The following is a 16,070-nucleotide window of genomic DNA, read 5'->3' on the forward strand; positions in this document are numbered from 1 at the left end:
GGGTTGTTTCCAACTGGGGATGCATTTTAGAAATAAAGCAAGCTTGCATAAAGCCTATTGCTCATATTTAATAGAGTTCATGCCATTTTTAAACTAGTGCAGTCTAGCCACTTATTCTATATGTATATATTGATGTGTGTAGATGTAGCACCACTAGTAGTATTATATATATGCCTCGTAAGTGTGACCATACACCAGATCCTACTGCTCTAACGAAACATCTTGCACCTTTTATGTATGCATATGTGTGTGTCGATATATATATATATATATAATAATTTGATATTGATTAAATAACACGCATTGAAAAGTCAAACCTTGCGGTTGACTCATCTGTCAAAAAATAATAATAAAAAAATTGTTGTTTTTTCCTCCTCAAATTGTCTATTTTTTAAGAAAATTGTAATCTCATTATAATTATTCATAAAAATATAAATTATCAAAATTCGAGACTCAGGGCTACGGCGCAGGGAGAGGAAGAGGGGAGAGGGAGAGAGATAGAGAGAGAGAGAGAGAGAGATCTTCTTCTTCTCTTTTGATCGAGGCCGAAGGGGGCAATCGGAGGGAGAAGGGAAGAGATGGGATGCTCCTTCTCAGGGCTCAACGCGCTCTACAACGCGGTGAACGGGGGCGGCGATGTCTGGATCAACGAGAACCGATTCCGGATTCTGAGGCAGATCGGCGAGGGGGGATTCGCCTACGTCTACCTCGTTAAGGAGGTCGTCGACGACGCCCGGTCCGGCAGCGGGCTCGCCGCCAAGAAGTCCATGCACCCTTCCCATGTCTCAGGTCGGGGTTTCGATCTCTGTGCTATTTCTTGCGGTTCTAGTGCTGAATTCTTATCCTAGGTTGGCGTTTATGTCATGAATCTGGATGGTGTTCTTATGACTTTTTCCTATTGTTTCTATTTCAAGTTGTAATTTGAGAAATTGTGTTCATTTCTGTCTAATTAATGCGATTATATGTGGTAATTTGATGGTATTCTAGGAAGAATATCGCTTTGTCTGTTTTAGTGCCGTTTTCCGATGTTTAGTTGCTGCATCTGTTGATGATTTTTTGAATGTATTTTATGTTTTTTTCTAATTTTTAGTTGCAATTAGAGTTAATGGGTTTCTTCTATGCATGATTAGTGTGTAACTTTTGTGAACAATTTAAGAGTAATGATGCATACTGATCCATGAGTACGCTGATTAGATAGTGTAGTCAGGGGTTTTCTATGTTTCAGTGCAAATAAATAGTTAATCATATACTTGTTTTCTTAAACCTTGTTTAACTGTCACTATTATGCATCTTAGTAAAGTTGCAATTCCCTCTTTCGATTATGCTTTTTCTAATGTAAGTTAATCTTTTTTAATTTCTCCAGCCGGTCATCCTTTCCTGATAATATATCTTATTTTAAGTTCCCTTTATAAGTTGAAGATTATCTCTCCAGTAATGGAATTGTGGGATTGGCATTTTTGATATTTAGGCTTGTCGATAATTTTAAACTGATAATATCAATAAAACTAAACATCCCAGTATCAATATTTTGTGACTCTTCTCATCCTATTTTGACATATTGAAATTGTTCTTTAATTTTTTATATATTCTCCTGTATAATATCATTTTGTTTGTGTTTATGTGCTTGCATTTGCATATCTCTGAATAACAATGGACTAACATTTATGGTGCTCAGTAGTTTAAGATTTATACTTGAGTATGCAGCAAAATATGACAAACTATAATGTTGATGAAATATCCTTATAATTTTCTTGACGTTTGCTTCAGAAGATGGGACATATGCTATGAAGAAAGTCCTTATTCAAAGTGAGGACCAGTTACAGTTGGTGAGGGAGGAAATCCGTGTTTCGTCTCTTTTTAATCATCCAAATCTGCTTCCTCTTCTTGATCATGCAATTATTGCAGTTAAGGTAACTCTTTGGTTATTCCTTTTTTGAATATAGGCATTTCACTTTAACTCAACAACGTTCTTTGGTTTATTTAGCTTCCTTTCAAACAATAAAAGGAAGATCTTTGATTTGCAATCATGATGTTATTCAATCTTTTCAACATTTTTCCTTTCATGTGATATTAATTGTAGCACACTTGATCTATCATGATTTTCCTTACATCGTTCCTTCACTTTTTGATTATAATGAACAAAAAATATAGATGGACTATTAGCAGGAAGGGAACACAAACCTTACCTCTAGACAACAAAACAATTTTTATTTAAAAGAAAGAAAAACTCAAGCCAGCATCCTTGCAAAGCATGGCAATGAAAACAAATTTTTTTAATAATTCTCTTGAACATCATTCGCAAGTTTCTTTTTCTGGTTCTTAAATCGTCTAATACTCGTATTTTTCTAAAGGCTCCAACTGTCTTTTCTGCCTTTTGAACTCGAAAATCATCTAAGGCTGTTTCCGTATCCTTTTTCTTCACCATGATCTTACAACAATTATTCTTCAAGCTTAGCAAAAATTTGAAACAACTAAAATCAATGTGGTATATATTATTTTTGTCTTACATATGCTACATATATGGTGCATTGACTAGAGTGTAGAGATAATCCTTAAGACATCTTACTCAAGCTTTCAGATATAATAATTTTCGGTCAGAAGTCAGCAACTGTTGCAAGGATCAGCTTTCTAGTTGATCTATCATAGCTTGAGATTGTAATGATGTATAACATTTTAGAGTCCAGTTGATGTGAAGCTCTTAGGTCGTTGCTAAATTCTTGCCTAAAGTAACTTGTGAGAAGAGAAGGGCTTGCTTCAAAGTCTAGAATGCAAGTTAGTTTGCATGGTAATCTTATGATATGGGGGAGCAACATTTCGAGATTTGTATAGAATTGAAAATGATTGCCAGCTTTGCTATTATTGTGAGACTAGGTATATCTTATGCTTGCTCTTTCGTAAAGCAGTTTGAATTGCCTTCAAAGTCTTTTCAGCTGGGATCTCATGATTCATATTGATATAAAAATTCCAACGGTTCAGTATTACAACTTATCATAGGATTGTTGCTAGTTTGTTTTCTGAATAAAAAATTTACTGTTATTATAAGAACCACAACTGCCGACAACCAGCACCAGGAAAGTCTAGTCACAACTTTGGTGCTGCAAGCTAGTGGAAAATATTCCTCTGGAAGATGTCAGTAGTCCTATTTTCTACTTAAAATTAGAATTGCTGTTTGACAATCCCACCAATTTTTTGCTTTCTCGCCTGTTTCATCAACTATACACCCATATCTCCCAAATTTCCATATTGTGGCCTTAACGTCCGGCACGGTAATATGTTCTTGAAGTAACTGAAGCATATCTATCATATCTTCTCTTCTGGAGAAGGCATTGTATTATCCTTCTATGAAATCCTATTATCTTTGTTGGATTTTGAATAAGATAACTTGTAAACTCGATGCTTCAAAGAAGGAACTTGTATTAACCCCCCTTCCTTGAGTAGTTAGAAGTAATGTGATCTTTGTTTCTTTTCTGTTGACATATCAGAGACCCTTGTTATTCTTATGTATTGAGATCTATCTTACTAGTTCAATGTCCACACTAAATTTTCAATAATACTTACGGATAGTTAGATTAATGAATGTCATCAATGTGGTAGGGTGCTATAATAAATCTAGTATATCAACATTATAGAAAACTGTATATTCATCTTATTAAAAAATAATTGGTTCTCGTTTGTTTCACATTTGTTTTTTATAATCATTACAGTACAAGTAGAAAATGTTATATTTTATGATGACATCAGGTGCTGCAAAATCCAGTTTCCATTAACTAATAATCCAGAATTTATCCACATAAACCTGCAAGCAAATATCTACGAATATATAACGTGAAAGGGTTCATGTGGGCTTCACCAGCTCTCGATCAAGTGAAGCTGCGCTTTATTTATTTCTCATGAGAGATGCAAATCCCCCTCTCCATGTGGACTCCTCCAGATGCACTTTATTTATTTCTTCCAAGGCACATAAAACCCCCTCCTTGTCCACTCCAAGAGCATTTTATTCTCCTTCAGAAATTTGACTAAGCTATCTGGAGTAGACTGGTGTGGCATCATAGCTGATCATAATGCCCTTTTTTTATCAAGCATGTTGGTGCACAGGCCGGATGCTAGTGTAGATAGTTTCAATTCTAATAGGTCATGTTACAGTTAGTGTCATGTTAGATGGTTCAAAAGATTTAGGAGACCTTGTTAATGTTAATTTTTTTTTTCTTTTCCAATCTATGGTATTCTTGCAATCCATATAGTGATTAAATTTCTTGTTCAATATGAAGGAATGCTCCTTTTCATCATCTACATTACATGATTAAGTTCCTACCACCTTGCAATTCTAGAGAAATAATTACTGCTAGTATTTGAATCTCCATCTTGTTATCTAAATGCATAGACAGGACAATTTTACATCTAGATCTTGTTTATCTTATACACACTTCATACAATTATTTGACAATCATGTGCAATTATACTTCTAGGGTCCCCAAGGAGGATGGAACCATGAAGCATACCTCTTATTCCCAGTTCACCTAGATGGGACTTTGCTGGACAATGCTAAAGTTATGCAAGCAAAGAAGGAATTCTTCTCAACAGTCACCGTTCTGCAAATTTTCCAACAGGTGGCTCCCGATATCAGTTTTCTTCATTTGCTCATTTATTTTTGGATGTCATAATTCTGGCTGCCACAATCTGAATAAATATTATTAGCAGCCTGATGTATTCTTCATCTTGATTTATTCCATTATTAGTCATTAATGAATCTGTTAAATATCTTCCACAATTGAAATTTCTTGTCATGCTTTCCAAGGACGTATTATTTCAAGATTTTAGATGGGTTCATGGTATCATTTACCTTGCAAGCAAGTCTTGCAGTCTGATCACACTTTTAATTTATATATAAAGAAACCAAAAGCTCAAGTTGCGCAAGTTACAACATTGTGATTGACATATATGGTTCCAAATGATTGAAATTAGGATTGACTTTGTGCTTAATAAGCTTAAAAATTGGAGATTAAATTGAATTGGCAGAATTATTGCAAATCAAAAGATTGACAAAGTGAAAAATCATAAGTTGCTATGCTAAGATGGTTGCTCCAGATAATCTGGATATCATCATATTGAGATGTAACTCATGCAATTCATGCCTCATCTTTGGACAACGAAGTTTGCTTAGAAAATGATAAGAAAGGTCAACATAGATGAATGGCAGTTTTGTAGTTGTAATGCATGGACAACAATATTCGCAGTTAGTTGTTACCAAGGCATCTGAAGATTTAAGTCATGTTGTCCGTTAGACAGTTACAGAATTTCATGATGCTCAGTATACTTCGTATTGCAAAACCAAGAGTGCATCATCTGACCATGTCAATGTTTTATATTTTGATAAAAGATACCATGCCTAAACAGTGGTTAAAATTCAGGCCTTTTAACTTCATTGAATTTGTACAGCTGTAAATTTTATGCATACATCTGCAGAAAATTGGTGTTATTATCTCAAGCTTTTACTGGTTACAGTGATTTCTTATGATGTGCAGGTAAACCTGCAATTTTATTTCTTCGCTATTTAACCTGGGATTTTGCTTCTTGGCTTTTGCTTTCTAGATAGTCAATTTTTAGCTAAACTGCTTTTTGAGTTTTCAATAGCGGCATGTTGGTTGTTATGATTGCTGCATTTACATGCACCCACTGGATGTTTGTGGCAGTTAATGAAGGTTTTTGAACAGCTTTGTGCAGGGCTAAAGCACATGCACAGTTTTGATCCTCCATATGCTCATAATGATGTGAAACCTGGTAATGTCCTCATGACACATAGAAAGGGGCAACCACCTCTTACAATTTTAATGGATTTTGGAAGTGCTCGGCCCGCAAGAAAGGAAATTCGTTCTCGTTCAGAGGCATTACAATTGCAGGCATGGGTCCTTACTCTTTTCAAGTAAATGTTTTTTTTTAAAAAAAAAAAAGAAAAATTGAAGAGTATTCAAGTGTTATTCACCATCAAACTGTTCATGCCTTCAATTTCTCTTGCATGTCACCCTAGGTTTCTATTTCATCACCCAGACTATTAGGAAAACATATCACGTTTGCTGTATTGATGTGTACTGGCCTAACAGCCTGTTTGGCATGTTTTCTTTTCAAACAAGGCTACGACTAATGCTGTTATTCTGCTTGTACTAGTAGTTAAAACTGTGTGACATAAATACCTGGGAAGAGTTTTTCATGCTTTTACATGTTGAAAAGCAATGAATGGAAGTCCACAATCACATGGGTGCAAACCTAATGTGCAACCTCTCCATTAGGACTATAGAAGTTGGTTGGAGATTGAATGCACATGTATGAGTAGCAGAGCACTAAGAAGTTGGTTGGTTTGATCCCTATGTGGCAGATGGGTTATGCAAAAGCTAAAGAGAGAGAATGTCCTGCTTATTTATTAACCCATAGACAAAGGTCATCCTTTCTTGCTCCCTATGTTTAAGAGTTCAAGTTTTGATGAGAGCAGTGTCTTTAGATTGAAAGATCTTGCTCTATTTGCTTTTTCATCAGCTTCTCTGCAGCACTCGTTCAAGTATTGGGGTGATTATAATGGACATGAAATCTAAGTTTTATGTTATTTTGTGAAAATCTTTTTCTGCTTTGGTGAGGTAGCCCAGTACCCGTATGTTGTGCCATTACAGTATGTTAGATTCAGTGAACCAATTACTTGAAACAACAATATAGCATTCAGCATTAAGGATAGTTCCACTCCTGTACTTCCTAGTTCCTACCATATCTTTTCTCAGGCATCAGGTTGGACACCATGATATTTAACGGTTGTGTAAAGTGTAAAGACTTATCCATTGGCTTATCCTGATACCTTTTGCTTTGTCCATGAATAATCTCTTGTTGGCAAGCACAACTCTGTACACCTCTATGATTTATATTATACATGTTATTTTGTCATGCATCTCGTCTATGTTAAATGAGATGACAATAACTTGCTAATTTTGTTGCATCCATGCTTTCCAATTCATTAATGGTTTACTTGTATTTCCATAATTGATTTAATACTTGCTTTTAGTATCATGTTGTCAAAGCTCTAAGATGGTCATCCTGTGGTGGCTGCAGGAGCACTAAAGATCTTTTTCCTTAAAAATAATAGGCTCATATGTTACCAAAAATTAAAGTTGGACGTGCTTTCCTTAGAAATGATTCATGGTGGTACACTTCTTGGTTGGCATCATCAAATTGTTACATGGATCTGATTTGATTACTGCAAATATGACCTTCCTTTGAAAACATCCAAATTTAGAAATTAATTCTGGATCTTTATTCACAGTTGAGAAGCTTTTGAGAAATCAAAATGGACCATCAGAAGGTTGCCAGAAAATTGAAATAAAAACTGACAGTCTGATATGTGACTGTGCTGAATTGTTTCTGGTTTTTTGATGGTCACAAAACTTGGATGGTTGTACCTTGAGGAAATTTTAGCCTGTTATGATAAATTGATCACTTTCCAGTTCCATCTAGCTGGTAACATCAGATTTTAATACTAGCCCAATAACATTGATGCTTCCTTTTTTTCCTTCTGTTTCTTTCGATGTGTTTGTTTTCTTCTCCTTTAGTTTTGTTTTCTTCAGAAGGCGGCAGGGGGTGTTGCATTGGTGTTGTTCTTTTAGTCAAATCACCTTCTTAAACTGCTTGATTGTATATGTGGGGTTTGGACCTCTTTTGCATCTAGCACGTTTGCTTGAATATTTTTAGCACTCCAAGGTCTTTCACTGATGGTCATGTTGGTGATTAAATTAATTAATTTTATTTTAAGTTTTAATTATTTTCTGTCATGTTTTTCTTTTACAGTTACTCGTCTCCAATCCCCTTTTGCTCTAATTGCTTGGCCAAGTGTCATGGCTTTTTTCCATTTTCTTCTTTACTACTGTTTGGCATGCATCATAGATATGCCTCTTGTCATAAAATGCCCATTGGCACTTGTTTGCGGTCATGTGAAAAGAGGAAAAAGGGAACATGTGTGATTCACAATTCACACCATGTGTAGGTGGTTTTATCATGCTTGTAAATCCAAGACTTCCTGCAGCTGAAAGTGATATTACTTGGGAAAGCCAATCTGTAGCTAATCAGTGTTTGATGCCTTCAAAATATTTCTGCTTCTGATTTTACTTTAACACTTTACTAGATATCTGTTTTGCATTGGAGATATATAATCAGCATTGACTTGACTGGTTAACCTCTTTATTTACTAGTTTTTTGTTGTATCCTGTTTAGGAATGGGCTGCTGAGCATTGTTCTGCACCATTCCGAGCTCCTGAGTTATGGGATTGTCCAAGCTACACCGACATTGATGAGAGGACAGATATCTGGTCACTAGGATGTACTTTGTATGCAATAATGTAAGGATTCTTCTGATTCCTTCACTCTCTAAGCATTTACATTTCCATTGAATATATTATATTTCTCAGCTCACTTATTCATTTGATTTTCATATTTATTTACTATTTACACATTATTTTATTCCATTCTTTTTTATGTTCTGGGGTCCTGCACGGTTGCTGTATCGTATTATGTCAATGTTCCACATGCACAAATAAATAAATATAACCCAAGAACAACTACATCTTTTCCCTTTCAAGGGTGTCCTGTAGCACGGGTGGATGGCTGAAAATTTTGCATATGCATCTCAAAAAAAATCCTTATTTGCATATATATAACCTTCTAAAGTTAGAACATTCTTATCTTTCTCTCCAAATCTGAAAAATGCATTTATACACTATCGCATTGCATTCACTGTCATTCTAAACTTCGACAACTTGTCTGTCAACCTATATAATCTTTTCAAATTTTTGAGGGGCACATTGTTTGTCAAAGTGTTCAAACGTTCATTAAATACTCTCCATTTTTTTAATGTTTAAAGGGGACTTTTGCTTCTGAACAAACTATGTGATGGATAAGCATTAAAAAGAGTTTACGGGATATTAAGATTGGCCATTTTACATGAGGTAATGATTAGAAGTGCTAAACTATAGTAACAATGACTTGCCTGGTTAGAATCTATTTGCCAATCTTGATAGGGATAATTGTTTTATCGACAGGAGTATCACCAGGGTGAAAAAATATGGTCGTGATGGTTGAAAATAAAATACTGTTGAAAGGAAAAAGGAAAAAATAAAAGAGATTAAATAATGTAAACAGGAAGGTCAGAGAACTTTCTTCCATTGATGGTATTGTTGAAGTGCCTTGCTTATTTATGAGGATAAATGCCGAGATTGTGCAAGCGAAGAAAAATACCACTATAATCAAATATTATCATACTTGAGGAAAGCATACATTAGGATATTCTTGGTTATTCAATACCTTGAAAGAAAGAAGCCAATTGTAATTGTTAAATCATGCTACCGCATAGAGATATCTTTAACATGGACTGAGGTATCATATGTTAGCTGTTTGCCGTTTAGATGATTTCGCAAACTCGAGTATAGGCCAGCATAGTGATTGACTCCATTTTTCATTGGGAGAAAGTTCCATGCTCGAACCTTGTGAGGCATTTTTTGCAAGTCATTTGACATGGGTAATGCTTCCATCATTTCTATGGAATGATTGATGATGCTCCAATTGTTATTTTTTTAAAAAAACTTTTCTAGATGATCTTTTCATGCATTAATTTTCTTCATCTGTAATTCTTATAGATCAGAAAAGGTGAAAGCAAGGTCATATTATTTCCCATACTTGGATGAAAATCAGATCGACATTCTTCACATTGGATGTCTAGCTTGCAAACTTGGCTTACTAAATGCATTGATACTTGATTATATCATTAAGTAGATTCAACAAAAAGGATGGTATCCTTTTAAATTTCATGGCCTTTGTTTCTGCTGGTCCTTGCAGGTATGGTGTTACTCCTTTTGAGTATGCACTTGGAGATTCAGGAGGCAGCTTGCAGTTGGCCATTATCAATGCACAGATAAAATGGCCCCCTGGTCCTGATCCCCCTTATCCGGACGCTCTCCGACAGTTTGTAGTATGGATGCTCCAGCCTCAACCTGCAGTCAGACCTCACATTGATGATATCATCATTCATGTTGATAAGCTCATTTCAAAGTACTTGCCTCAAGCCAAACCGTAATATTTTAATTTTCTTGGATTGAATATATGTGAATCATAGTGGAGCTTCCTTTACATGTAAATTTATATGTGTTTCTCTCTTAAAAGTGGTTTCACCATGTTGTTACATGCAAAGTTGATTACTTTTGTAGTTTCAGCAGACTATAATCAAATATATGACAGTTTATCTTCAATGTCCAAGGCGTTCTGCTTCTGAAATCTAAACTTGTTCCCTTGTTGCAATCTAAATGCCCAATAGAAGAGACCTGAAAATTTCCCTTACAGGTTCAATCTAAATTTTAACCCTTACGTTTTGGTAAAAGGTTTGTTTCATAATTCAAAAATCCAAAAACTTGATCCAAGAGTCAGTTAACTTGAAGACTAGATCAAGTACTTAACATGTCTTACACATGAAGATGATAATAAAGGTATATAAACGACTAATTTTCAGTAGCATGCATATGATACGTATACAGAACGGTTAAGAAAGGAAATACAATAAGGTTTATGTAGCAAAGCGAAACCGGCGTGGAAGTGAAATCGTGAACCATCTAACATTGAGTTTTTCTTAAGCAAAAGGTAGAAACTCCTGTCTCTCAGTTTATTGATAACGGAATGGGAGCAAGTACCAATTGGCCCAAGAGGGCGTAGGTGAGCCTAAACCGTCAAGGCAAAAAATTCAAGGATGATTATATGAATATGATGGTGTTTGGTTGGGGGGAATTGGAGTTTGGAATCGAAATAAGAATTCTATTCCAACCATTTTGGTTAGGAAGATTCCATTTCGATTTCAAAGTGGAATGGAAATGACCCAATCATCTAGCTAAAACTCAATCCTTTCTCTCATAAGGATTCAAATTTTGATTTCAATTCTGATCATAAACTAAATGCTTCAGAGAATTTGATCATTCTAATTCTAATTTCAACTTATTCTAATTTTTATTTCGATTTTAATTCTAATTGCAAACCAAAAGTTTCTCACGAAATTGACAAGAGTAGAAGAGGGTAATGCATGGAAGCGGGGAAAATTTAGTAACCTCCTATCTAGATTGATTTGAACTTGAGGGTGATGGCAAGAAGTTAGAAGCTTAGAGTCTCATTCTATATCGTGGTTGTTAGGAAGGTCATGGTTTAAGTGAGACATTTGGCAGCTTTCGCAAGTAGCAGTGGCCCTAGTGCGGTTGGCCGCTTGATGTTACCATCGAATCGGCAGGATGGTGAGGCTTGATGTTACCATCGAAGAGGCGGGATGGCGAGCAGAGGAAGCTCCCAAGACAATGGGAGGTTGAAAAGGCTTTGGAATGGAACTTTGAATGAAAAGATCCAGGCGCGCATCTCTTTAGTTTCTCAATGATATGATAATTCCATATTTCCAGTCACAAAAGAAGTGAAACCAAGAAACCCCGCGAGAGAAGCCTACATATGCATGCGAGGAGGAAGTTGGTTTAGTTTTGAGCATAAGTAAAAGAAAATTCACTATATAGTTCGTTGCACTATTTCAGTTTGATTAATAATATTTGTTAGGTGTACGATCAGGATGAGGGAAGCTCTGATGCCGGATGGTGGGAGTGGGGAGTGGGTACGAACATGCCACTCATGCCAATCGACGCCGAGCATGGGATACACCACGCTGATGCAGCAACCGCCAACCTGCTCGCTGGCTGCCACCACTGCATCCCCATCCTCCCCCCGCAACCCGGACCATCTTGGCTCAAGCTCTGTCCCAACCCGCCTTTCGATTGGGAAGGGCAGGTGGGGGCGGATACAGGCGGCTCAACAATCTAGAGCTAAATGTTAAAATAAATTTTTTTTTTATTAAAATTTTATTTTTCTAATTTTTTGAGATACAAAATTTTAATTAAATTTTTATAATCAAATTTTTTTAATATTTTTTTTCAATTGATAATGTAACCAATCTATTTATTCTTTCTTAAAATATTATTGATTTTAAATAAAATTTTATTAATTTTAGTTTGAAAAAATTATCTGTAGATCTCTTGATTAATCTGGATTTACTTTTAAATCTCTGGACCTCATAGGTGGGACAAAACCTCCTTGGACTGCACAAAGAGTTATTTTTAGATCCCTGTAGTCTAAAGAATACATCTGCTACCGTTTAAGTCCAATAATATGACAAAAATACCCTTGAATGATTTTGGAGGGAAGAATTAACGCTGTAAGGATTTATAAGAGAATGGTTTGGTTTATTTACAAATGCTGTCCTTCTTTTAAATCTCTCATCCCAAATCCAATCCCACACCTGCAGCTCCAATCCCTCGTCCCCAACCCCAATCCCAATCCCTCATCTCCAACCCCAATCTCTCATGCGCAACCCCAATCCCTCACTCCCAACCTCACAAAACCCAAAATTTTGGGATCTCATCGACATGATCTCACAACAAGGAGGGCCAAACGGGGCTTATTTTCTACCACATCAATACTTTCTCAATTTTTCATAGATTTTAATAGGTTTTAAAGGTTAGATTTTTTCTAAATCGGTAGCTCTCCATTTAAGCTTGTGGTTATTGTGTTTTACACCTAGATTGTAAGCTTAGTATGTTTGGGATTGTATGTATATGGCCATCAATTTATTGTTTGGTTATATGATGCACAGAAATTGTAATCGGTTACATGGAAAAAAAATAAAATTTAATTTTCTTCGTACCATCAATTATTGTTACATATGTAACTTTTCAAAAGATATGTATTAGAAGGGTATGATCCAAGAATGTGCCCTTATGAGTCCTTTGCTTTAAATATGCTCTTGCTATTCTTTTGTTTTTTAATGCAACAAAAAAAATAGAGTATGTAATCGAAAATTGGATTTGCAAATAAAAACATGGTATTTGTAACCATTAAGGTAAACTACATAACCTAAATATTTAACTATATATCCATTTGTTATCATTATATTTTGGATATTATTATATGCTATAAATATAACAAATATCTTATTCAGTTGTTTAATGTGTTTATTTTGTAATAGGTATGCCTGTATCTACTCGAAATATTGCTAGAAAAAAGAGTGCAAAAGAGAAAAGAGATAAAAGTATAGAGGTAATGTATTTGATCGAAATATAATAAAAATATTTAATTATATAATCATTTGTAATCATTATATTTCAGAGATGATTGCATGTTCTAAATATAACAAACACCTTATATTTGAAGTGTTTATTTTATGGCAAGACATGCCTGTAACTACTCGAAGTAGTGTTAGAAAAAGAAGAGACAAGGAGAAAAGAAAGAAGAGCATAGAGGTAATGTATAAGATTAAATTAGCTTTAAAGAGTTATCATACTTATATTCTAATTTTATATATTTGAACAAAGAGAGAAGGCAGGAAAGAACAATTATGAACATAAAATATTCAAAATAGGTGGTTTTAAGTCTGCATGGTCCTGCAAGCAAAATGATAATAAACTTTGATGTCCATAGCATAACAACTAACTTTCGTATGTTTTTAGATTTTTATCTTACATAGCCTGTATAGGCAATCACATAGTTCTTGTTTAGCTACATATTTAATATGAGGGTTATATAGATTGTTGATTTAGTTACATAACTCTCTATTTGGTTACACATACATCGATTATAATCATCTGTATTTATATTTTGATTACAGAAATTATTTGTTATATTATATATATTTTAACAGTGGTTACATAGAGTTTCGATTATATATACTTTCTAAGTATTCACTTTTAAATTAATTTTGATTACATAATTGATGTTGTCTCTTTACAGATTTGATGAGTTTCACTATAAAAAATAAAGAAATTAGGAATGTTCTACTAGTAGTATTATTAAAATTGTGCCTAATAAAAGTAAATAGAGTCGTCCGTTACCGTTTCTATTAAATAATTCTTTAGATATATTTTTTTTCATTCCAATAAATACTTATAGAAACGTTATCATAAAACCACTCTTAAATATAAAAGAGAACGAATTAGAAATATTTTTATATATCAATTTAGGAACATTTCAACAAAAATATTTCCATTTATCTTGTCCAAATTTTTTGCTTCCAAAATTCTTTCAAAATTTGCAAAATTAATTTTTCCCTTCTCTCTCGTGCACCTTATATAAGGTTCCCCGTATGAACCAAAAACGTTCCCATGTATGCTGATCCCGCTGATCCCACGCAAAAAAAAAAAAAGTTTCCGATCTCTTGCACGCCTCTTCGGGGCACCTCCCTCTTTCCACAATTTCTTATTGTTATAGCCCAAGCCCAACTATCTAAGACCCAAGCCCATTTAAAAAAAAAAAATAGAGGAAAAAATCGGGAAAAAGACTCCCGATAGGAGTCTTCTTCTCCGATGAGACCCGGACAAATTGGGAGTCCTAGGACCTCTCGAAGTCCTAGGGCCCTCTATAAGAAGACCTCCCTTTTCCCTAGAAGCCGATCATCGGCCCTCTTTCTCTCTCTCTTTCTCCCTATTTTTCGATTTGGAGCCGCGGACACTCCTCTTGTTCTCGCCGTGATTGGTCGCCGGTGGGGTCACCGGAGGCCGAGGTGAGTTCCCCTTCTCTTCCTCTCTTCCTTCCCCTTCCTCCCGTGCTCTTGTGCGTGGCTGCCGGCGACGGGAGTCGCCGATTCTTGATCGGAAAAGAGACCCCTGTTTTGGCCTCTTTTTCTTGGATTTTTCGACGCCGGCGATCGCAATCGACCGCCGGCCATGCCTCTCCGTGACCGAGGGAGTGGCCCCCCCTCTGCCACCGGCCTCCGTCGTGGCGGTCGCGGCCTGAACGGCCCGGCAAAGGAGGGGACTGTCGGTCCTCTGTTCGGCCTGGAAGGAGCCCGAGAGAAGAAGAAGAAAAAAAAGAGAAAAGAAAAGAAAAGAAAAAAAAAGAAGAAAAAAGAAGAAAAAAGAGAAAAAAAAAAGAAAAGAAAAGAAAAAAAATAAATAATAAAAAATAAATAATAAATAATAATAATAACAATAATAATAATAATAAAATAAATATATATATATATATAAATAAATAAATAAATAAAAGAAAAAAAAAGAGAGGGAGAGTTTCTCTCTCTTCTCTCTCTTCTTTCAGTCTGAACCCTTACTTCTCTCTCTGAAATTGGACTTTCTCTCTCTATTTTCTCTCTCTAAAATTTTCTCTCTCTAGATTATTTCTCTCTCTTGATGGATTTTTCTCTCTCTAAAGTTATTCCTCTAGGATTAGCATAGTGTAAGGCTTCATTTGATGATTTTGATCGAGTTTAGGGAAGAGTCTGATTTTAAGTGAGGTCTTGATTTGGAATTTGTTTAGATTAAATTTTAAATTTAAAATTAATGTAAAAATATAATTTTGGATAATAGGTACTGAAGAACTCTTAGAAGTTAGTCGATCTATTCATTCAGTGCTCCGTGAAAGGTAAGTAATGAATCATCTTCTCGAGATATTTCATATTTATTCTGAAAATAAATAATTATTCTCTGAAATTATGTATGATTTATGAAATTATGTTTTGAAAGAAAAGTGCGTTTGAAATATTATGGTACGTCGATTATGCACACGTTTCGTGAGAAATATTATGATATATTATGATACAAAATGTTTGATACAGAATCGGATTTATGCTCTCAGCCTAACTATGTTTCAGTGGGCCCCGCCAATGGAGATTATTCGTTGGTACTCAGTGGATCCTGCCAGTGGGGGTTGTGCGCTGGTGTTTGTGGACCCTGCCAGTGGGGGTTAAATGTTGGTCATAGTCGAGGCTGTTGAGTTACGAGTGTTTTGAATCGAATCAGATTTATGATTATATTATATGTGAATATTTGAAAGTATTGGATTTGTATTAAATTAGCATGAAATATATTTTTATGTTTATTTGTAACATTGTTCTTGAAAATTATATAATATCTAAATTATCTAGTTGAGATATTTGTTACTTACTGGGCTATCTAGCTCATTACCTTTCTTTCTATTTTTCAGATTCAGATAATTAATTTCGAGCGTGGGAAGAAATATTGGAACAGAGCTTTTAGAGGCGA

At 35.1% G+C, this 16,070-nt stretch overlaps 1 protein-coding gene across 1 annotated transcript; it reads left to right on the plus strand.

Moving 5' to 3' along the window:
* Positions 1–446: 446 nt before the first annotated feature.
* Positions 447–10,271, plus strand: LOC105032879 (uncharacterized). Its single transcript, XM_010907461.2, has 6 exons — positions 447–789; positions 1,768–1,910; positions 4,467–4,607; positions 5,712–5,897; positions 8,245–8,369; positions 9,862–10,271. The coding sequence occupies exons 1-6, from the start codon at positions 579–581 to the stop codon at positions 10,097–10,099; spliced, it is 1,044 nt and encodes a 347-aa protein (XP_010905763.1). The 5' UTR covers positions 447–578; the 3' UTR covers positions 10,100–10,271.
* Positions 10,272–16,070: the final 5,799 nt, after the last annotated feature.

This window comes from Elaeis guineensis, chromosome 1 (genome assembly GCF_000442705.2).
Source record: "Elaeis guineensis isolate ETL-2024a chromosome 1, EG11, whole genome shotgun sequence".
Classification (NCBI taxonomy): domain Eukaryota; kingdom Viridiplantae; phylum Streptophyta; class Magnoliopsida; order Arecales; family Arecaceae; genus Elaeis; species Elaeis guineensis.